General features: G+C 36.7%; 1 protein-coding gene across 2 annotated transcripts in view; it reads left to right on the forward strand.

The window, feature by feature from the left end:
* The first annotated feature begins 242 nt into the window (after positions 1-242).
* The window catches only part of SEC24B (SEC24 family member B), a 47,682-nt gene continuing 24,790 nt past the window's right edge, over positions 243-23,134 (forward strand). Inside the window, exons 1-5 of one of the 2 annotated variants that reach the window (XM_010586244.1) lie at positions 243-369; positions 5,528-6,235; positions 11,394-11,534; positions 12,729-12,914; positions 18,251-18,355. In XM_010586244.1, the coding sequence (XP_010584546.1) occupies positions 5,545-6,235; positions 11,394-11,534; positions 12,729-12,914; positions 18,251-18,355 (1,123 nt within the window). In that variant the 5' untranslated portion in view covers positions 243-369; positions 5,528-5,544. The remainder of the gene's footprint in view (positions 370-5,527; positions 6,236-11,393; positions 11,535-12,728; positions 12,915-18,250; positions 18,356-23,134) is intronic. The other variant, XM_010586245.1, reaches the window with a different exon arrangement.

Raw genomic sequence — 23,134 nt, forward strand, 5'->3', positions numbered from 1 at the left:
CTCCTGGGGGGGCGGGAGGTGCGGCCGCTGCGGGGCCCGGCGGTGGGCCGCGGCGGAGCCGGCAGGTGAGGAAGCCCTTTCTCTGGAAGGCGGCAGAAGCCGCCGGAGCCGCTTGGGAAACGCGCGTCCCGCCCCGGGCCCCCGCCGCTACGTGCGGAGTTAACTTTTAAGAAGGCGCAGCCCCGCCCCGCCTCGCGAAAGGAGCGAGGGAGGGGGTGTCCGCTTCTTTCTCGTCTCGGGAATTTGGATCTGCCGGGGGTCGCGGCGGCTGCTTTGTGGCGTTTCGGGAAGGCTGTGGAGGCCGAGGCTCCGCCAGGCCTGGGCTCTGGCGCTCGTGCGTGAGTGTGGGCAGGCGACCACGTATTGAGGGTGAGAGGGCTTGCTTTACTTCGTAGCTGTTTAGGAACTTGAAAGGAGTTAGGTGGGTAGGCGCTCGCACGGCTGGATCTGGGGTTTGGGGTTGAATAAACGAGATCGGACCCGTGGAACGTGGGTCGCTGAAAAACAAAGGTAAAACAGCTCAAAGTCACGAAATACCGATGTGCTTTTCAGACGGAGAAGTGTCGAGACTAACTGTGCTATGAATTAAAATAACTAGCGTGCAGTTCCTCATTTTTAAATTGGTGTGCTATAAAATCAGTTCTTTATTAATACACCTCGTTAACTGTGTGATCTTCATCCGCACCTAATGATGGTTTTGTATCTAAATTGGGCCTCTTGCTTGCACAGAGTTTTAGCTCCCGCTGTTAAACCCTTTATTTTGTAGTCTGACTGTTTTGTGCAGAAGCGTTTTTTTTTCCTGCGCAGATCAGTACGCAGGGTACTGACCTACGAAATTTTTTACTCGTAAATATTTCTTATCTCCAAAGGGGTAGTTAGGCGATAAGCGCTTACATGCCTATAAAGTAGGTTTTGAGTCAGTTTCCAGATAATGCAAAAGTCACTGAAGTGAATGAAAAGGAAGGTGGATATTGGGGAGATAATAATGCCTCAGATGTGTCCAAACTTTAGTATTGTAATGCTGAGTTTTGTCAAAATTACTCAGAAAATGCCAACTTACGGATTTCAGTAAAAAAACATGTCATTGTCAGGACACAGCTACTACAGCATCAATAACCTGGAAGCGCGTTTGACAGAAACAAATAGAAACTGACATGCAACGTTCTCCTTGTGTTTTTAACTGAATGAAACGGTAGTTCTAAAGAGCCATCATTACCATTTGTTAACTCCATGTTGCTGCTAATATTCTTAAAAGCAACTCGTTTAAAACCTTGTAGTAGACCATTTATTTTCTGCGAAACACTTTTTCTTTAATTACTGTTCAGTAATAGTCTTGAATTTTTATTTTATAACTTTCTAACTACTCAATTTAACTTTGGCTTCTGTGTTCCTTAAGATATCTTACAGGGATGTGTATTTGATGATTTGTAGGCAAGAACTCTGAATTTGTCATTTTATGTCATTTAGCAACAGCATTCCAGAATTTTTAGATTAGTGTATCTGTCGTCTTTTAGTACTAAGCTTCTGAAGTTATAACAAAGGATTTGAGGCTTCTTTTGTTTTTTTAATTGTAATAGGAGGGGTGGTAGAGGGGAAGAGTGTAGTCTTCTTCTGTCACTGGAAATTTCCATTCTGTCCGATAAAATTAAATTTCAAAAGCAAAGACAATCTTCTTTGTGAAATTTGGTTTCTATGTCAGTATAATGGAGTTTAAATGTAAGATACTTAAGTGAATACAGTTATTTCTATATTGGCTGAAAGAAAACACTACTGCATCCTTTCAGATGTTCAGAGTGCTCTGTGTTTTAATTTCATAAAATGTGGATTTTTCAGGTAAAACTTTGAAGTTACTGGGATCTGATGAAAGAGGGGCTGGTTTTTGCAGAAAGCAAGCAACCTGTTGCACATACAGTGATATTAAAAAGGATGTTCAGCCTTGTTTTTAATAAGTTTTGCCCGGCCCCAATCACCAAGTCCATTTAAGACCCTTGGAGACTTTAGTTTTAGTATAACTTAAGTCTTTTAAAAAAAAAAAAAATCTTGTTTGTATTTTTTTTATTCTTTCCTACAGTGCTCTCAGTTTGATCCTATACTAAATTTACGTGTTTAAAAAAAAAAAAAAGCCACCCTCATTTGGGGTGATGTTCTTAAGTCTGGGGCTTTAAAATACTGTTCTTCTGAATAAAGTCTTGCAAGCTTGAGAAGCTTTTACTGTAGTAGCCTTACAGGTGGCTTTGTATCTAAGTGGAGAATGACCCGTCTCCCAGTTTCAGCATAATAAAATGTTGCTTGTTAAATCAGTACTAAAAGATGATGTGTTTTTCCAGTAGTGATGGAAGACTTCAGCATTAACAATTTAATGTATTGAAATGTAATGCTGAGAGGATACTTGTGTTGAATCCCCATGGTTCTCCAGAAGATTTTTGTCTAGTGTTGTCTACAACTGGTTTGTAAGATTACCATTGGCATTTTGGGACCATAATTTTCTTATGATGTTATTTATTTAGCCTTGTTTTCCATCCCTCCTCAGACTTTTGGATCTTTTTGGATCTTTTGGATAGTTTCATTAAACTTGATAAAGAGGATAGAGGTCCAAAAGATACAAAATCCCTGAATATTTTGTGAAAATGGGAATCTGGGTGAATGAAGGAGCTAGACATTAATTCCATGACTGAGCTGTTGTGGGAGCTCAGCAGTGGTTTGATTTGCTGGCTTGTTTGCCAGCAATTAACAAGACACAGTAGTGCTGTCCCCTGTCCGTCCCATGAGGGGTATGTGAGGGAGCTGTGGTGAGTCTTCTTTGGAGGCGGATAAAAGGATGTTAAAAGTTACAGAAAACTAACAGGTGTTCTTGGCTAGAAAGGAAGTTGGTGTTATAGGGTATGTAGACTACATGTAGGTAGGGTACATGGCAGATGGCTAAATTATTCAGGTGAGAGAATGCATGGACATAAAAACCAAGCAAACGTGACACTAGCAAGTAAAGTTTTACTAATTCACATAGTGGTATAGCCATAGCCCTGCTTCTTTTTTTTTGTGGTGGCTTTTTTCCCCTCATTAAAAAGTGATAAGGCTTTTGGGGTTCAGCTGTTAATGCCTGTGTAGTTATACATGGTAACATTATAAAGTATTAATTTGTCTGTAGAAGGAGAGGTTGACTGCTTTCATTATAGAGATGGCGTTTCAGCAGTTCTTTCTGCAGCTAAGGTTTTCACCTCCTCTTGTGGAGTTTTTTTCAGAGATTTGTCAGGTGTTTTGGGAGGAAGGTGGAGTACCTGAGACATCAGGACAGATTGTGCAATTAACTGGATGTCAAAATGACACTGAAGATGTACCCAGATTTCCAGTGTTGAAAACTGTCCAATTATCTAGTCATCATTAGTAGCTTCAGCTACTAATTACAGTACAAAAATTACTTTCTACTCACATTCTTTATAATCAAATGGGCAAAAAACTCACTTCAGATAATGGGAATAATCTTTCATATGTAATTGTAAAACTTGCTTTTAAAGGACCAGGAGTTTGAAATAAAAAATACAAATTTTCAAATGTCAGGTGTGTCTGTCTTAGTGGGGACGTCATGGGATTTATACTCTTGTGTGCTCATGTATAGTTTTAAACTTACAGATGTTTCTACTTAAAAATGCAAATAAAGATGACTCGGGCTTTCTATAATGTAGAGACTGATATCTTGTATTGCTAATTTAATCTGTCTTTATTTATGGTGTGTGTTTTTAAACCAGAGCTAGATACTGTAAGACTTTGCAGTAGATGATTTGATACGCAGCCTTTTATTTGGAAGTCAGGTGCTCCTAAGCCAGTTTCTAAATTATACCTGCTCAGTTGGTTTATTCCTCATATTTTAGTAAAACAAATACACAGACTCTTCAGAGAAAACATCTTTTCTTGCCATCTTAAGTGACATAACTGCTTACAGCAATAAACCTCAACAGATACAAGTTATTGGTGTATTTTTGAGTTGGCTCTTTCAGACTTTAAAAAAGCAGGTCAAAAGTTTGCCAAAGTTCACGTAGCTGTTAATGACTTGCTAACTCAAAATCATTTTCCTTTAAAGGAGAATAAACTACAGAGCTCTATGAAGCAGCTCCCACTTTTTCAAGAAAATAATGAATCAGAAGCATAGTTACATACTCTCCTCAAAACTCAGGATGTAATTTTTTTTAAGCTCTTTATGCTTTCTCCCAAAGTGCCTTTCTGTCTTTTGACCCAACAGTCCAAGTTACTGCTGTTCATTTTTTAGCTCCTTTCTCTTCTACTCAACTTTCTGGGTTGTCAATTTAAGACAAGGCATTTTTAATTTTATCAGGAAGCAATTTTGGGCAGTATGTTCCTTGCTTACGGGATTCCATTAACAAATTCATTATTAAAATGCCTTGAAAGATAACTATAGAACATCTGGGTGTTCCTTGGAAACAGTGACTTTTCAGAATTTCAAGACAAGAGAAGAAATACTTACATTTTGTAACATTGTAAATATAGGGAGGGAAATCAACAATTCATTATCATCATAGCTGCTGTTCAGTTTGCGAGTGGCCAAGTGCTGTGCTTGTGTTCCTGTTCACCAAGGCCTGGGAAATAACACCATAGTCATTCAGTGTGACTGTAAGCAGTAGGGTGTTGTAATTTTAAGAAAGGAAGTTATCAAGGAAATGCATTTATGGTTCACTAGAGAATAAAAGTAGGGTTCAGGAAAAGAACCTGAGGAAGAACTTCTAGATTTACCATTGATCAGTTGGACATAGTTAACATTCAGTCTCTAGCAAACAAGTACTTGTTTGACCCTTGCTGGACCAGTATGTAATTAAGCTCTAATGTTGCAGAGCCAGTTGCAGTGACAGTGGAGGTCCATTTCTCTGATACCAACATCTCTTATACCTGCTGTAAGAATCAGGCAATAAACAGAAATGAAGTGCCTTGTCAGATACTCTGTAGTTTCATAAAAATGTTGGTTTTCATAAAAGCATAATACAAAAGAACACAGAAGACAAAAATAACTGCCCTGCAGCACTTTATCTTGGTCACCATATTGAGCATTTGTAAAGAAGAGTACCTGCATTTTTATATATTGACATATTGGTCTGACTGCAGCTTTTCATTTTCCATATTCAGTTAGTTTCTTTAAGGCATACTGTTGTATTCAGACACTTAGAAACATCAGTTTGGTGCTTACTGTTGCTCACTATTTGTTTAAACATTAACATCCTAAAAACTCTTAAAAATACTCAAAGTACAAATGTGAGGCATACAATCTTGGCATGGAAACTTCTTTTGATAATGGAAGCAATCAATTTTTCCATTAGTTCTGTGTGTGTTTGCAAATTCCTTCAAATACTGCATTTTGCATGCATTATAGTTGGTTTGTTCTCTTTCTGCTGATGGAAGCTGACCTCAAAAACAGTGACAGAAAACAAGAAGAAACCAGTTGTTTGTTAGAGTAAGTAGAGAGTCCATTGGCACTACTAGCAGATGCACCTTTAATACATGTGATGCTTTCTCTTCATTTCAGGTCCTGTGCAGAGTCGGATGGAGTTCCCCTCTGGCTATGGCTCGCATCTTCCAAGCTACAGTGTGCCCTCAGGACACTATTCCCAAGTGCCCAGTAAAGCTGCTGCTTCACATTTGGATAATCAGTATAGAGCCAATTACTACCCTACTTACTATTCAGCACCAGCACAAAATGTTATGACACCTTCTGTGGGTACCAATGTGTTGAATACACAGGAATCACAGCAGTTGTACAACAAAACTCCTGCTCATACAGTGGGGTCAGCTGAAGGACCTATTCAAGGAGCAATATCATCTGCATCCTACTTGCATACAAGTGCTCAGCAGTCATATTCGGCATTTGGTAATCACTACAGCACTTCTGTCAGCTCTTCAGTTGCATCTCAGGGATTTCCCCTTAATTCTGATCACTACACCATGCCCATGGTTCCTAGTGCCATGTATCCTAATGTTTCCTATCCTCCTGTGGCTGCTGGCAGTGTGTACGGGCAGGTATTTACCTCCCAGACCCTACCTGCTGTTGGACAGTTCAAAGAGACAAATACATTTTCTAGCCAGAGTACGTCAGTACCTCATTCACTTCAACAGCATGTTCCAGTGGGATATAATACAACATTAACAACTATTTCATCTGCTCAGTCCACTCAAGACAGCCTCTGCAGGAATCTGACTGGATCGGTTGCTAAAGTAAACAACCAAATAAATACAGGTACGGTATTATTTAAAGGACAGTGAACTTCCGGATGTGTTTGGGGAACATCAGAAATCATGTGCTTTTGTTGGTTTGTACTTGTTCACTATGTGAAATTCTGTATCATAATTTTGAATTCTGTCCTTATTCATTCTTGAAACTTTTTTCAGTTGGTTATCACAGTCCTCACAATAGCAGCTAATCATATCACTGACATGTTTCTGTTGAGAGGTACAGAAGATGACACTATTTGGGGGATGGTTTTAGTTTATTGGGGGGGGGTGTGAGTAGCCTTGGAAGGGAATTTTTTTCATGCAGTTCTGAAGGAATGTGTAATTTCTGAAATATCTCTATTAATCACAAAGATACTTTTTTCCTTTTCTGGCTAGAGAATTTTTTTAAGCCGTCATCTAAGTTGATTCTTTAAATTTTACCTAAGTGAGCACACATGCACTCTTCAGAAAGTTCAGAAAAAGTAGAAGCCTACATGGGTTTGGAGGCAACTGGGTTTTTTTTTAATTATTATTTTTGATAAGCATTTGAATGAGAGAGCAATTTCAGTGGTTTTAGCTGATTTTTGTAAGCAATAACTTGACGTTTCTAGTATGGATGTAGCTATAAAGAAGGAAGTTGTGAAGGTGCCAGTTGAGGGCAAGTACACTCAGTCCTCTTTAGCAGATGCAGTTTCTGCTTCATGGGAAAACTGAGTTAAGTTCATGGGGTAGGCAGTACTTGGTAGGAAGAATGGAAGAGATGAGAGCTGCGGGAGTGCCTCTACATTGAAACATCTTGCTCTCACTCTGATTGCAATAGCGCGTGCAGGAAAATTCTGGTTTTCTTTCTATACTGGTAATTTTCTGACTTCATGCAGTTTTGACTTGTAAGCTGTGCAAGAGTAATGGCTTTCTTTTTCTGCTGAGACAGATATTAGAGAACTATAGAATGTTTCCTTTTTTATGCCAGATATTTCAGATTAGAATTTAACATTAGAATTGTTTTAAGAGTCCTTGTAGCTGAGGTTTTCTAAGACAGAGGACTTGGGAAAGATCATGGTTTTGATGATGGTAAAGCTTTGCCTGGGAAAGCCAGCTAAGCTTTAAATGAAGCTCATCCAATCCATACCAAGGTTGAAATTAGTTTCAATATTGCTTTTTCTTCCCCCAAGACTAGGAGGTAGAGTGTCATCCTTCAGCTCAGTTTTAGTACTTTGAATATTAGTAGATTTGAATTCTGTGTCTACGAGGTGCTCTGTGTGATTTCCTGTAATATTTCAAAAACATGAAACAAAATACTGTTTAAAAAAGAAAAATAGGGAGCTCCTTGAAAAGCTTCTGAAGTTAATGGCATTTCATGGTTGAGCATAAAAACGAATTCTTTCAAGGACTATAGGTTTAAAACTCTGGCCAAAAAAATTGATTCTGTTGAACGCAGAATCTACAGCTGGACTTGACGGAATGCAGGTATTGTTCCAGAATAGTTAGGTTTGCAGTAGTCATATGAAGATGCGTTACTGTTTGTTCAGACTGTTAGTTTTATTTACAGAAGTTTTTTAATTAAATGCCTGTTAATTTTATTTCCTTTGGAGGTGTCTTGAAATATATGATTTGTTCATAACAATAATTTTTTTATAAGGAACAACTGTTTTAAAGGTGAAACAGTAGAGCTGACCAGACCATGAAGAGCAATGTGAGCAATGGATAGTCTTATTTCTGAACAATTCGGTGCTCTTCTTAAGGGAGTGATTGAGTTAATACATGGCCTCAAGGAGAAGTAGTAACATTATGCTTGGATTTCAAAGAGCTGATGATAGAACTGGCTGTGATAGTGGTGCGTAATAGGTACACACTTTGCAGTTAAGAAAATAAACACTGATCCACTGTTTCTGTTAACACTTGAGTAATATTGCAGTACTTGGTTTGTTTGCCAGACTGTAGGCATAATTACTTCAGCCACATTCAGACTCTTTCAGAGCTTGTAAAGCTGCTGAGATAAGCATGCCCTGTGCTTTGTTGCACAGTGGACTGGATTGTGGAACTGATCTATCTGGAGAATAACTTTTTTCTCTTCCCTCTGAATCCTGGTTCAACCTCGGCACACAAATGATTGTATTTACTGACTGGGAAGGAGCAAATAAAGATAGCAACCGGTAGCTAGGCTGAAGGAAGAGCCAGGCTGTTTTATTACTAAATTCTGAAGACTTACACCATTTTTGAAGTCTGGGGCTAAACAGTCTGCCTCCAATAATATTTGATTTTTTAGTCTGTAATTCAACATCTTTGGCTAAAATATATTAAAAATTCATTTGCTACAACACGTGGCAAATAAAAGATGGCAAGTAGTTGTTTGGTCCTGGCATAATTGATTTACTTTTTGGGATACTGATATGCTTTCTGAATTTCCGAGTGCAGTCTTATTGTTCTCAGATGGAGTAGTTTTATATATAGTATTTGAATTGTTTGCAGCATTTAAAAAAAGGAGTTGGATCTTGAAAATTATTTGCCAGTTCTTGTACGTCCTTGGAAAGTGTCCGAGTACAACACACAAGTAATTTAAGGAAATGACGAATGATTCGTAAGAAGGAATTTTTCTGAATTTTTTGTCCTCCCTGCTGTTCTCCAGGAAGGAAACAATGATGGAAAGCTGTTGCAGTCTGTTCTGTGCATAGTTTTTAGCAAAATTGCTTGAAAAAAATTTTAAGATATACTGAAATTCCTAAGTGTGCTTTCTGTGATTGTTCATGTAAAAAAAATTTTAAATGGTATCCTACTATTAGTCAGAGTGCCAATAAGATAGCTTGCTATAATTGGTGCTATGCTGTGAAATAAGACCCCTTACAATCCTTAAATTATAAATAAGCAAATCTTCGAAAGACCGTCACTCAGGATGCTACTGTCTTAATGTATTTTTCAATAGCAGTTTTGTGCAGTCAGTGAACACTGAAAGCTCTCTGTGATGAAAATGAAACACTTTATGTAGAAGAATGCCATGTTTTTAATAAAATCTGTGTGTTTAAACAGGACTTACTCAGGAAACTTAAGCTGGCATGAGCTTTTTGAGAAGTTTGGTGATTTCTGAATTGTTTTCTACTTGAATCAGAAAAGTTCTAAGCGTTGGACTTACAATTGGATTTTTAAAGAAACCAATTTGTGTAGGGCCTTGGAAAGCCCCCCTAAATGCTGACTCTATTAAGATCAAACCCCTGAGCTGCTGTATGTCACGTACTAAGGATGTAGAACTGCAGCAAAATCTTTTTCTAAAACTGTGGCAGCCACTGTCTGAAATCACTGAAGTATTTTCGGTGAAGCTTGCTGAGATTTCACTAGAAGAAAAGAAATTTATTTTAAAAGGAATCTTTTGCTGGAAGTTGACTTGTTTTGATGAATAGCAGCCAGTGGTTTAGACTGGTTTCAGCTAGCAAAAACACTGTCTTCTAGTTTTAAATTCTATATTTCAGTAGAACAGTGTTGGTATAAATCTGTCCAGAAATGGTGTCATGCTGTGTAAATAACACATTTTGTGTTACTAAGGCTTTTTGTCTTTCTAGGTCAGTAGCTTTCCTTAATGTTTTTCCAGCTTATTTCAGCTGAAATCAGTGCACTTTGATTTTTCTTGGTGCTTTCCAGTCAGTGGGGATGTCAATCAGGATGCCTAAATTTTACTAGTCTCCTCCCTGAGGAGAGAGAGACTGAGAACTCCTGCAGGTATATGGTATGGGTTTCTTTGCTTCCTGGATCTTGTCTACTGTCCTGTAACTGTAGGCATCTGCCTGAGCAAGAGACACTTTAATTTCTTTATCTCCTGCACATACTTCCCCTTATGTCAGATCAGGATCTAAAGTCCTTGCTGCCCCAGTTCCGTAGGAATGTAGGCTATAATCCTGTAAATCTGCTAATATAGGTGTGGTTGGAAAAAGGGGACAGACTGCAGCCAAGATACAGAAAGTCGGCGAGATAGGATGCTGTTGAAAAACAAACTGCAGGGAGGTGGTAAATCTCTCAGGAGAAATTGCTTGGGGGGGGGGAGGAGCAGGAAACGAACATTGCAGCTGTAGCAACTCAAAAGGGGTGGTTCTTGCATCTTCTGAAAACTTGAGAAGATACCGTGGTGATACGCTTTTTAACTACTACCTGTAGGTCTCAAGTTGGAAATAATTAAATAAAAAACTTAAGTGATAGTGTATAGGAAAAATGATGAATTACACTGCTAATTTGCACAGCTCTGCAGATTCTTTCTGTAACATACCTTTTAGCTGTAGATCTTTCTTGGTACCTGGCTTTCGTAACCAAGTGGTATACTTGGTCATTTGTAGTGCAAGAGATGTTCATGGTTCAAAGGCACAAGAGAAAACTTCAGTGCACATTAAAGGTGAGAGAAGTGGAAGGTGAAAGACAAAGTACTGTGCCACTGAGATCAGGTTTTATATTTATTGCAGCCTGACAAAGCTTTTGGCTTCTCATAATATCAGTTGGTGGAAATGTTGTGTGGCCTGATGGGGCTTGCCCTGGATGAACTGATGGGAAACTTGTACTCTCAACTGGTGTTCAGTCCAGCTTTGTCTTGAGCTAAAATACACCATCCTAAATTGATCACTACTTATATGACAGGGTGCAATCTTCTTACTGGCCAAGGGGAAAAAAAAGTTGATAGCATAATTACGATAACCGCAGATTGTCTTAGTGATGGTAGTTACTAGCAATATATTTTTAAAGATTAACTTTCTCCAAGTGTTTCCTTTGGTCTTGGTTACTTACGACTGTAGAAAACTTTCCAGAGTCATCAAATAAAGTTTAATGTGTAATTTTGCAGGTTGGATTTTTGTAAAGAATAAATTATGTTATTTTTTTGCTCAGAGTTTAAAAACATTTTCTTACAATACATATAAAGGATCCATGTAACTTTGAAGGGTATTTTGGATAACTTTTGTTTGAGAATAGGTACTGGTACTTGGCAGGAAGGTGTTACATCTTCAGCTAATCTGGATGTAAATTGGTTTTGGCTTTGAACATGTGACACTGACATTATAGCATTTAGCATGCTCTACAGCAGTGCTTGTTGTGAGCATTGCTATATTGACTTGAAGTGTGGAAAATACCATAACCCCATAAGCAACTCTCTCTGCTACAAAACCTGGGTAAGCACACTAATGTCACAAAGAACTTGCCTTGTTGTCTTGCAGATCTTGCTTCAGGAAGCTGTGTAGCTACCCTAACAAGCACTTTTCTGCTGACAGGTGCTGATGCTTCCATGGGGAGTCTACAAGACATAATGTGTAGAAGCAGAGGTGGTAGCAAGTACATTTCAATAGAAAATGCTGTGTGTATGTACTTCGGAGAAATACATATTTTAATTTTTATTTTGATAACACTTGCAAAAAAGCCCTATATGCTCAACATTATATTTGAAAACTGCATAATAAATAGAAGTTCTATTAAGGTGGTGAAAATGTATGTGTTAATTTTGATGGTAAATTAGAAAAAAAGACCATTTTAAGCCACCTCTTCTTCTTCCCACTCTAAAGGAAGCTTCAACTTCCCCATAAAGTCCTTTCAGATATCAACTCCATTATTTAAGAAAGACAGGGACTGTAGGAACTACACTGCTATATGTGCAGAGAAAGCAAAGTTAATATTACATGTGCATTCTCTAGTGAATTCTGTAACCTAAATAAGTACTCTACAAATACAGCAGTGAATTTTGTTCTTGTTTAATTTCCATGTTTGTTTACTGAGTAGTATTGGTAAAACCATTTCCTTTCAATTCTTGTTTTTAACAGCTTCATCTGTCAGGGTTTTTAGAAAGAATCATAATATGATGAATTTTTCAGTTTATAAACAAAGAGTGACACTCTTAAAGCTAACTTAATTGAAGTTATATTGTCCTTATCTAATAGGCATTTCAACTGGACTGTGTTAAATCTCTCAAAGCATTAATCTGACTTTTTTAAGAAGATTATATCTAGTCCAGATGTTTAAAACACATCAAAAGTTCTGTGGAATACTCAGGGTTGATTGAAACAGATTGCTTGGAATATGGGTCTCATAATTGAGTACCAAAATTGCAAAGTGCCAGCCCTTCAAGGGAGGTAGAATACTGGTCTATTACACAGCTGACTTTCAGGTTTCCTGCCTGTGGGAGGAATACTTAGAGGGAGCAATCCCACATGGACTGTGTTCCTCTTACCTGGGAAGAGGGGAACCTGTGAAAGCATGGAGTTGTGGGGATGAATCAAAAATGGGTCAATTTAGCTTCTGCTTAATCTTGATCTTACTACACCATGCTTCCTTTTTGCTGTTAGTTGTCAGACCAATTTGTTCATTTAAATGGAGTTTTAACATTATAGGTATTTAACTTAAAAAACCAACCAACTTCCCCATATATACTTGTTTGAAGACATCTCTCTTTGAAGTACTGTATTGTTTTTGTAGCTATTGTGAAATCGAATGTGATTGCTTGCAATGTGTAATTGTCTGTGCAAATACAAAGTGTTCCTGCTTTCTGCTGTTGTTTTCAGGTGGCATTGATTCTTCGCAGCCTGTGCACTCTGTGAGCCAGAGCGTTCTGTTTACCAAGCCTGGGGCTGGAACATCTGCTTCCTCTGCTGTGATCTCGTCAGTAAGGACACCTGCTCCAAGCCTTTCTTCACAGCCACAATCTTCACCCTCTGTTACACAGTCATCAGAGTTGGCCCTTCAGGAAGGTACTAAAAGGGAATGGGAAGTTACAGTACAGACTTCTGCCCTGTTCCACGTGCACACATGAATGCTGGAAGCTTTATTGCTGCTCTTCTGCATTTGTCTGGAGTATATCTCTTGCGTCTCATCAGGCTCCCTTAGCGTTCATGTTTTATACCACCTTGGTTCTATCTTCTCTTAGCTCTTCTCTTTGATTTCCTTTGGCATATGTCACCTTTGGCTTGTTTGTCTTGCTGGCAGCCTTGCATGTCTCTTCCTCCAAAGGCCCTTTTTTTAGTTCCCTTGTTCTTCTGTTCTAAAAAGCTGCTCACTATTTTAACTTTTTCGAAAAAGGTCTTAAAAGTAGCTTTTGTAATCAGTCTGTATTGAAAAATCAGGTGTAAACTAGCAATTTGCACTGGGAAACAGAGTGAGTTTGAGTATTAAATTCAAACTGATAGCATTGTTTTCTTATTCCCTAGCTGTAAGATCCCATGGAAAGCTGCTCCAAGAGTTCTTGTGGGAGAAGAAAGGAGTTCATTTATAAGCTCCTTCTTATTGTGATGTTGGTAGACTCTTGACAAAGAATCAGTTGGGTCTTGAGCCTTCTTCAGCCATGCTAATTCTGCCCAGATGTTTTTACTTGCCTCTTGACTGTTACATGTTTCTGTATCTAGTATTCCAAATCTGATTTACTGCACTGATTTTTTTTAATTTTTTTTTTGGCTGTGTTTTCTCTTGGTAGTTGCAGAGTTTTGAATTCATATGGAAAAAGAACTCGGTGTGTGAGGTGGAAGTAGGCATTGATTTTGTCCAGAACAATGTGATATGTCTAGTGTTCAAAATAATTCTCAAAAGCATGGTGTGTGACTGTCACAGCGTGTTTTTTATTCTTAAATTTCAAAATCCTCTGACATAAATGTCTAAATTTCCCCTTTCCCTCCATTTCTTCCTTTTTCTGGTGGAGTGGAGAATGTAAAGAAATAGCTTGTCTGTGAATCAGCTCTATATATCTTACAGGCAAAAGGGTAATTCTTCATTGCTATAAAGTCCTATGTACAGTGTACCATTTTAAGGAAAATGATAAATCGGTTTTTGGAACTGTGCTTGGTTCTTGCATAGTTTTATAGTTGATTTTGGTACTGGGTAGAATTTGTACTGTAGATGTGCTTGCTAGAAAAACTGTTGCTTCATCTTCCAAAGAAATTGCATAACCGTGTTTCTAATGAGAAAAAGGGTTTTAGCTGTTTAACTGTGCTTGCCTTGACATGTAATATATATGTTCTTGCAGTGATTCCTGTATAATGTGTGAACACTTGGTATGTTAAATACAAATCACTGCGGTTGCTGCCAAACTCTTCACTAAATTCTAATACTTCCATATAAGTGAAGGCTAATGCAATATGTAGCTGAATGAGCACACTTTAAAACCAGCAGTATACCCATGTCAGGAATGTAAAGATATGTTATCAGGAGTTTGCATTGATCTAGTTGTATTTACATTAATATAATCAATAATAAATCAACGTACATGTCATCACACATGCATGTTTCTATGTTTAGCTGATATTTTTGTGAGCATTAGGAGACTTCAAATTCATTTTGTTTCATTTCATTTGAGGAGTCTGAAATACATAATGTACTCTTGCAGTACATTTTTATCAACAATTAAGTGTGATAACTTAATTTGTAGAAATTAACCTACTGAAAAAATAGGGCACATCTACTGAATATTTGGCCGGGTTGTTAGAATTCCAAGTGTGTTTCTCATGCAGAGATTAAATGGACTGATTTTTTTCTTATTATAGAGTAGTGTTGCCGACATGAAAGCATTCTGGAAAACCACTTTGAATTAATTTTTAAAGTGGATTTCATTGTTTTAAGCTCCTATGTGGGCACTCCTATACAGAATTAAAATATTCCAATTGTTTGCTTCGCTAAGTTCTAACAGGGCAAAAAACTTAAAAGGCATTAAAGCCTAGTTAATCTTACATAAATAGCCCTACAAATTTAATGCAGATAAACTAATTTACTTGAAAACAGCATCCTAGAGATGAACTTTGAGGATATATGTCCTGTCTGGATGTTATTTGTAGGCTTCCTTAGGCTTTGTGTTGATGAGAGGAGCTGATGAGTAAATGAAAATAATTTAAAGCAAAGAGTTTAAGAATGGAGGAGGGTTCATTTTTAAGAACTGCTATTTGTAATATTAAGATCATAATGCTGTAGTAAATTTGTTGAAAATATGAGGGTTATGGGTAGACAACCAGTTAAAGAACTTCAGAATATAGTTTATTTTCACATGTGGTTATTTCATTTTCATTTTTGGTGGGGCCTCCATTATGAAACTTAAGCCACATAAAATGTACATTTTACGTTTTAAAGTCTTTCATGGTATGGGTGATTGTACTTAAAATACCTAAATAGTTGGTTTATTTCACAGGCAAATGAGTTCTTATCCGAGTTTATCCCTTTGTGTCCTCCCACCTACATTTCTAGGTGTCTGTAAAATGTAGTGGGATAAAGCCTTAGAGTGTGATGATATTATATTACAGGTATACTGGTAGCAGGGTTTAGAAATTTCCAGTCCAGTGAATTTGTGATGTGTTAAATTACATGGTTGCATTTTAAGCCAGACCTATGAAGCATCTCACTCAAAATAAACAATTTCAAAATAAGCTTTTGCAGTTTTAAGAGTGGGAGATTTTGATATTATTAGCAACTCTGTAAAAGATGCTAAGCAGAACTGAGTTGTCAGAACAGAAGTCATGATTAGGCACATGGTGGCACTTGGAACTGCTGTCTTCAGCCACCCATTTTTGCTCTTCAGTTGCTTTCTCCCTTGTGCTGGCTTACTGGTGGCATTGCTGGCCAGTGTACCAGAATGGGAGGCTTCTCCACTTGAGAATAACTTTTTAAACTAGGTTATTTTTCAGCCAAATAAGTTCTCAAATTGTTTTTGTGATTGGACAGTTGTGCTAGCACAATGCAGAAGTATCCTAAAGACAGAAATTTGTAGTACTTCTGGCAATGAAAATTTAAAAAGTCTATGCAAACTCAAAGCTGGTAAGAATCAAACCAACCTTGCCTCCAGAGAATTCATAGTGACATAGTTCATGATTCCTAAGCTTCTGTGTCACTAGCATATTTTTTAATCTCTTTTTCTGTATTCTTTCCGAACACATGCATCCTTTTATGTATGTGACCAGTGACTGGAAAAGAGGGAGTTTTAGAAGTAGAAGTTTGTTTCCCAAAAAAACATTCCAAAGATTCCAAAGTAGCATTATTAGAATGACTAATTCAGTCTTTTTCTCTCATCTGCCCATGCTTGGATTTTTTGCATTGGCATGCCCTTTCCAGGTAGATGTACTTTCTTTCTTCTATCTGTGTACATGGTATTTGTTAGAGGTCTGTCTTTGCGCTCTCACACTGTGCCCATCTTCTTTTACTTTGGCTTTCTGTGTTACAGCGCATCTCTTCTTGTCCTCCTGATTATTTTTTTCCCTTTTACTTGCATGTTAATTATTTTAAGTTGTTTTTTCTCCTGCACAATAATGCAGTTGTTCTGTCTTACTCCTCAGTAGCTCTCCCAGGCATGAGAAAAGACATAGTCTCCCTGGCTGTAGTCTGGTTTTGTGCAGAGAATAGTTTTCTTGCATCCTCCTTACCAAGTGCATCCAGTAGCCTTCATAAAAGATGGTACTATGAATCACTTCTGTTAGTCCTGTGTTTTAGCCATATAGAAACTGAAGCATTGTACCTCCTCAGCTGCACTTAGTTTGATTTTTGCCTTCATCATTGTGACTACTTGTATTGTGGAGAAACTTGATTGGAATTGTAGGAGTATTAATGCACTAGATAAAGTGAAATAAATGTCGGTCTCTTCTTGCACAAACCTCTGTATGAAAGTTCAGCTTTTCAAGAATGTTGTGATATGGTTTTGCTCTGTTTTCTTTTTACTTCCACTGTTTGAATAGATACTCTTCACCTTGATTCTGTTGTTTTTTCTTAAGTGAAATTGAAGTGGTCCTCTTGGGTCCATTTACTAACCCTTTTTTAAAAAAGCCATGAAACTAACAGTGTTTTTAGCCCGTAGTTTAAATAAAACAAAGGTTGATATAGTTGATTTAAGCTGGGGGGGGGGGGGATCATTAATTACCAGGATGCGTAATTTCAGATTATGCATAATCTACAACATTTCTGTAGTGCTTTATAGGGCTAAAATAAAGAACACTACTCTAATGGTGTCACAGTGCTTCTACAGGGGAAAAAAATCCCAAACTCTCAAGAGTCTGAAAAGTTTTGAAGACTTTTGAAGAATTAGGATATTTTCTTGTGAGAGGAGCAGTGGTCACTTGCATTTATTTGGGATGTCTCTGCCTGACTACAAGCATATTTAAAATCCTTGCTAACCCTGCACTGTGTCAAGAGAAACTTAAGATTTCTTGGAGATGCTGAAATTGCATCAATATTGAGTACTGTAGGAAATTAATTATAAGCCATTGCTGCATGCTTTACTCTTGTTTTAATGGTATATGTATGTGTTGCTTTTGCACATATGTTTAGAGTAGATATTGTAAAAAACAAACAAAAAAACCCAACCAAAAAAACCCACTACCAAAAAACCTTCTAGATTATGGTTTGGAGGTGACAGTGGTAGCAGTTGTTGCGTTGTCACCATATCTTAAAACTGGATAGTGTATTTAGGTTTAAATATGGGTCTATGAACCTGAATTTAGGCACTAATTTAAAAATAAGACTAACCAAGTTTTCAGGTTTACCTAGCTTAAATTTCACTGTGTTGCTGAGGTGTATGTTTGTACTCTTGCATGTTGCAGCAGCAGTGTATTTTATTTCTGACAATGTTCAGAATTCCAGCGTGAATTACTCCTTTTTTTAAAAGGGCAGGTGTGCCAAGCAAAAGTTTAATATTAATGTTTTCATAAGACAATTTGAATTTATCTGGGAAGGAACTAATTTATTTCTTTATATTAGCTTATTCCAGTGGACAAACTGATATTAAATACATATATAGAAGGTTTGTGTGTGTGTTTAACTTCCTGACATAAATGCACATACACACACACATACATATATATATAAAAATATAAAAAATTGCCTGCAAACTTCCATGTGCTACTTTACTAAACTAGCCCACTAAAAACTGCTTCTGCTGTACTGCTCATATAGTTCATATATGAACTACAGTTTTATAGTCTAGGGTTATAGATTTAACTTTTTGCATGTTGGGATTTTCTCTAGAACAGCTGATTTCTCTCACTTTTAATGCAATGATTTGTGACTTTCATTTCTCATCTTTCCTGTCTGTCTGACTCTTATGTTTGTGCTTTCCACTTCACAGGCATGCAGTATGGTGGATATGTTAATAATCAAGCTAGCTCTGCACCAGCTCCCTTGTCATCAAGTTCAGATGATGAGGAAGAGGATGAGGAGGATGAGGAAGCAGGTTGGCTTTAGCTTTACACCAGTATCTTGTTCTCTTCCTACTCAAGTTTTGTTCCCTATTTCTATCTCCTGAAACCTTTTTTTCCTTTAAGACTAAACGTCACTCTGACTCATCATGTATCAAGTTAACTAGAAATTTCCCAGCTGTTATTAGTATAGTAAACAAAAAGGAGTTCAGTGGTGGTCAGCAAATGGTCTTTTTTTTTTTTTTTCGTCATGTTAATATCAGATGTTTTCAGTATCTAACACAGTAGTATTCACAACTTCCAAGACTCCCATATTTCTAATATTTTGATTTGCAGTAGGTTTTAAACTCTTAACTGAAGATAACCAGCTCTAGAACTTAGACTGATAATTGCTTATATTAAGCAACTAGATGCCATTTGTATCATTACATTAAACAGTGTTTAACTTGTTTCTCATTTTACATATAGGGAACCCTTAAAATTTAGGTAGTAAAGTAAATATTGAAAGGTAGTAAGTGTGCTTTTTAAGACAGTAAATTAGTCTGTGCTGCTTTTTTTTCCTCCTTCTAAAGTATGTCTCTGCTCAGGCACACAGGTTCAGTTTTAACCTGCTTGCTTTGTAGGGGACTTAAAAAGTTTTTCTACTTTTTTTTTTTTTTCCCCAGTAGTAGTAGTTTGTCCTGATTGATTGAAATGTTATGTTCTTGGTTGCAAGGATTCTGCCTGTATTTTGTCAGAATGGCCTGGTTTTGTGAGTTTGATGGTTCTCACCACCTTAGTTTCTTGGATGATAACTTTTTTCCTTCTAACTTAAAGAAAAGTCTTTACAGTCTATATATGAGTGGTAACAGTGTAAAAAGCTTTTTGAGATTAAACATTAGATTTCTACCCTTGTTGATAGATGGAAGTAATAGCACATACCTTGTGCTGATATACTACTCCCATTTGTGAGCGCTGGCTTTGAATATTAATTTGGGATAGCAAACTTCTGTAACTTTTCCTTTAAGCTTATAATTCATCTTGTAACTAGGCAGAAAAAATCAGTGCCATGTAATTAAAATAATTAAATCATAAACTAGAATACTATGAAAATATCTTAGTGCACTCCTAGTGATATCATGAAGAATGGAGCAAAACAATGATGACATCCAGGTCATAAGGAAGAACGGTGTAATGGGTTCATGTTATCAATTTGAATAATATTGATTCAACTGTTATGCTGGATTATTAGTAGAACATTAGAAGGAAAACAATTACTGCTGTTCTTTCTCCAAGGAGGAAGGCATTTTCAGCCAAAGACACTTGTCATTGTTCCAGCCAGAGAAGTACAGTATTTGGAGGGTGCAATAGTATCAGTATAAATGATATTATTACACCTATCCCTAGTGGAACACATGTATTAGGATACTTGCATATCCTGTGTTATTCTTGCTATTTCAGATTATTGTTTCAGTTTCTTTACTTTCTTACCCCTTGTGTGGTAACACATTTGATCTTTTAACACGCTTGAGTATTAGTATGAAATTATGCATAGTAACTCGTGAATAACTCTTCTTTTTAAATCTAAGGGTACTTTCTAATTTTAGATAGCAGGTTTATTTCTAATGCTTTGAGTCTAATTAGACTTTACCAGCTAGAAAACAATTCGACTTTGGGATGCAAAGTTTGCTTTGGCTGTTGTGATGCAGCTGCTGTTTGAACTCTGCTTTCTAAAGAGTAGGCTAAAAGATCCAGGAGAGCATTTCATTTTTTTTATTGCAGGACTACCTACTGAATTTTCTGCAGATAATCATCTTTGCCTAATCCCATGCCAAGGTTTCTGTCAAAGGATATGTCAGATTTATTTATTTATTTATTAGCAATTCCAGTCTTTGTCTCCTTACTTTGTTCCCTAAACCTGTCAGGGACAAAGTTTTCATACTCCCTACCATCTTTCTCTCTAAAGTTCTGTACTTTGCTAAAGCCTGTAGCCTTTGAGCTATCACTGTATTTAAGTTTATCTTATGCAAAAGAATGAAAGGGCACCCAGGTTCAATATGTAGGCTACCTGATTAATAAGCATCCTGTTTTATGCCCTGTCACCAGGAGTTAATGTAAATCCTAAAACAGATTCTGTACACAGGTTTCTAGCTCAGGCTGTGCCAGTGGTTTTATGAAAAATAGGTGTTGGGCATCTGGTTGCTTGTGTTTGTGTAGCTTCTCAATTTTTTTTCTCACTCTTACAGTTAGATCTTTAACTATGTTGCCAAAGAGTTCTTGAAAACTCTGAAAGCAAAAGTTATATAGGTAAAATAATCACTGAACTGTAAAAGCATGTTATAAGTATTACTTTTGTCTAAGCAGTGTTTTCTAATATTTTTTTCTTTATAAAACATTTTTTTTCTGTCTTCCTAATATGTTTTCTGGTCTGGTGCTTATTATGCTAAGTTAACTTTGACAGCTGTTGTAGCTTAATTTAAACGTAGGAAAACTGTTTAATTTTGTGGAAGTTCATGTATTTTTTATTGATGGAGAATTTCTGAGATTTCCATGACACATGTGACCAGCTTAGACTTTGAAGTTATTTTTGGTCTGCAGGAAACTGTACAACTCACTGTTTTTGAGTCCACTAGTTGTTTACTAGGAGAGAGTAGAACAGGGTACATTGTAATTCTTGTAGGCACTGGGACTCTCATAGGTCTCAAGAATATGTTCCAAAATTTGAAAGTTCTTTAGAAGCAAAGACCTTAAGTGAAAGGTCTTCAGTAAGTATATGGGATACTCAGTAATAGGATTCACTTTCTTATTTTAAGTTAGGCAGACCTTGTGTTTCAAAATATCTGAGATTTTACTTTCTGACTAGAATTTTCTGTATGTCAGAAATAATGCATACATTTTTTTTTGTTGTAGTAGAAGTACAACTAAGTTGCATTATTTTTACTTGCAGCATGCTTTTAAAATATATTTTCAAGTATCTGTCAAACTGTTTTCTCTTAACTTTTCCAGCAGAGTTTAGGAAGTATATAATATTTCTTCTTTACAACTCACTGTATCATTAGTATCTTCCTAGTGAAAAGAGCAAACTCATTTTATATGGAATTATGTTATAGATGGATATGATTTTATGAATACAATTTATGGTGGGAAAAACTCTTTACAGAGTGACATAGTGGTTAAAATGGAAGGCTTGAGCTAGTGTCTTACATGTTTACAACTGTGCTTATAACCTCGTATTTTTTTGAAATGCAGAACTAGCTTCTGGTAAGACAAGAAAAACTTCTTGAAAATTCTTAAATCTTGATCTTGTTGACCTAATAAAAGTATATTTTGCCTTTTCTGTAGTAGGACTTACCAGATCTTTAAAAGATGTGTTCATGCTCAGGGAACAAAATAATGAATCCTGTTTCCTTCAGTTTCTAGAATAGGAAGATAAAATTTGGTAGGAAAAGAAATCTTGCAGTTACGTTCTTTTATAAAATTCAGAAAAAAAAAAGAGGGAACCTTACAGTGAAAAACAATCTGAAAATTAATGTTGTATGAGTTTCACAGTGTTAATATGTTATTTAAAATCCATTGTTAGTGTTACATTGGGGATTTTTTTAATAGTTTTTCTATTTCTTAGCTGAATGCTTTAAAAGCAAAATGCTCAAAAATAACCTGTATAGTCATGATGTTGCCGTGGTATTAATGTGTCCCAAATGTCAGTGATGTTATGTTTCCGTATGCAGGAGTCTCTTTATTTGGAAATTTCAATTGAAGGAAGATCAAATCTCAAATGTTCCACCATTGAAGTTCTCCCTTGAAATACTTCCAGCTTCACAATGGGATGTGCGGTCACAATTGACCCTTCTGAGTTGAACAGTATCAGTGAATCTCTTTTGAGTCTGTTCTGCAAAAAAAGTTATATATATATATATATATAATTGTCTTTTTCAAATTCTTAAATACACTATTCTCTGTTGCACTTCATGGCTTGGGGTGTTTTAAGGAGCAGATACTTGTAATCTCCTTGGCCCTTTTCTTTGGAAATGTATGTGAAATGGCACTGGGAGAAATGAGTTTAAATATATTTTTGTTTGTAGTGTTTTACAATAAGATATTCAAGATACATGCATAGGGTGAACTAGAACTTAAGTATTGGGAGTCTCTTCAGTGCTAACAACTGTGTATGTGCCCATGTGCTTTTTTTACTTCTGGCTAGTTAACTTTTGTTACTCACTTTTACATAGTTACTTTTGGCTGTACCAAAAGTAACTTTTATTCTGACTGAAGCTGAGACCTCTTGTCAATGTGAAATAGAAAATAGAAGCTTTATGTTGAAAACAAAACAAGCTCTGAATTACAACATCACAGAAAGGAGGAAGAAATTAAATACTTGTCAGTTTTGCTTGAAGGTGGGGATAGTGCGTAATCACTCTGAAAATGATGGGAATCTTCTGTTGTTCGCTGTTGTGAAAGAAGTCAGGATAGAGACTTTAAAATGTACCTATCTTCAGTTGATGTAGTCTAGAAAGCACTTTTAGTTTAATGGAAAAATATTTTTTTAGTTCAAGAAACAAGTCTTTTTCATTGTTTTTGTCCTTTTCCCATTGATCTCTCTCTTGCTATTTGTTGGATGTGCTTGCTTGTTTGTTTTTTAATATGTTGATTGTTTATCTCTACCTCCCCCTCCTCTTTGCAGTCGTAATAGCTTTCTAGTCTTGGGCCTGAAGTGGTGTTTCTTCCCAGGATCTTTCATGACAGCTTCTTACCAAAGTTTTGAGAAAAAAATTTCTCAGTCTCTTATTTCTCAAAAATTTGCCATTTCTGAAGAACCTAACTTTAAATTATTTTCC

The sequence above is a fragment of the Haliaeetus leucocephalus genome, unplaced genomic scaffold (assembly GCF_000737465.1).
Source record: "Haliaeetus leucocephalus isolate CR32 unplaced genomic scaffold, Haliaeetus_leucocephalus-4.0 Scaffold140, whole genome shotgun sequence".
NCBI lineage: Eukaryota > Metazoa > Chordata > Aves > Accipitriformes > Accipitridae > Haliaeetus > Haliaeetus leucocephalus.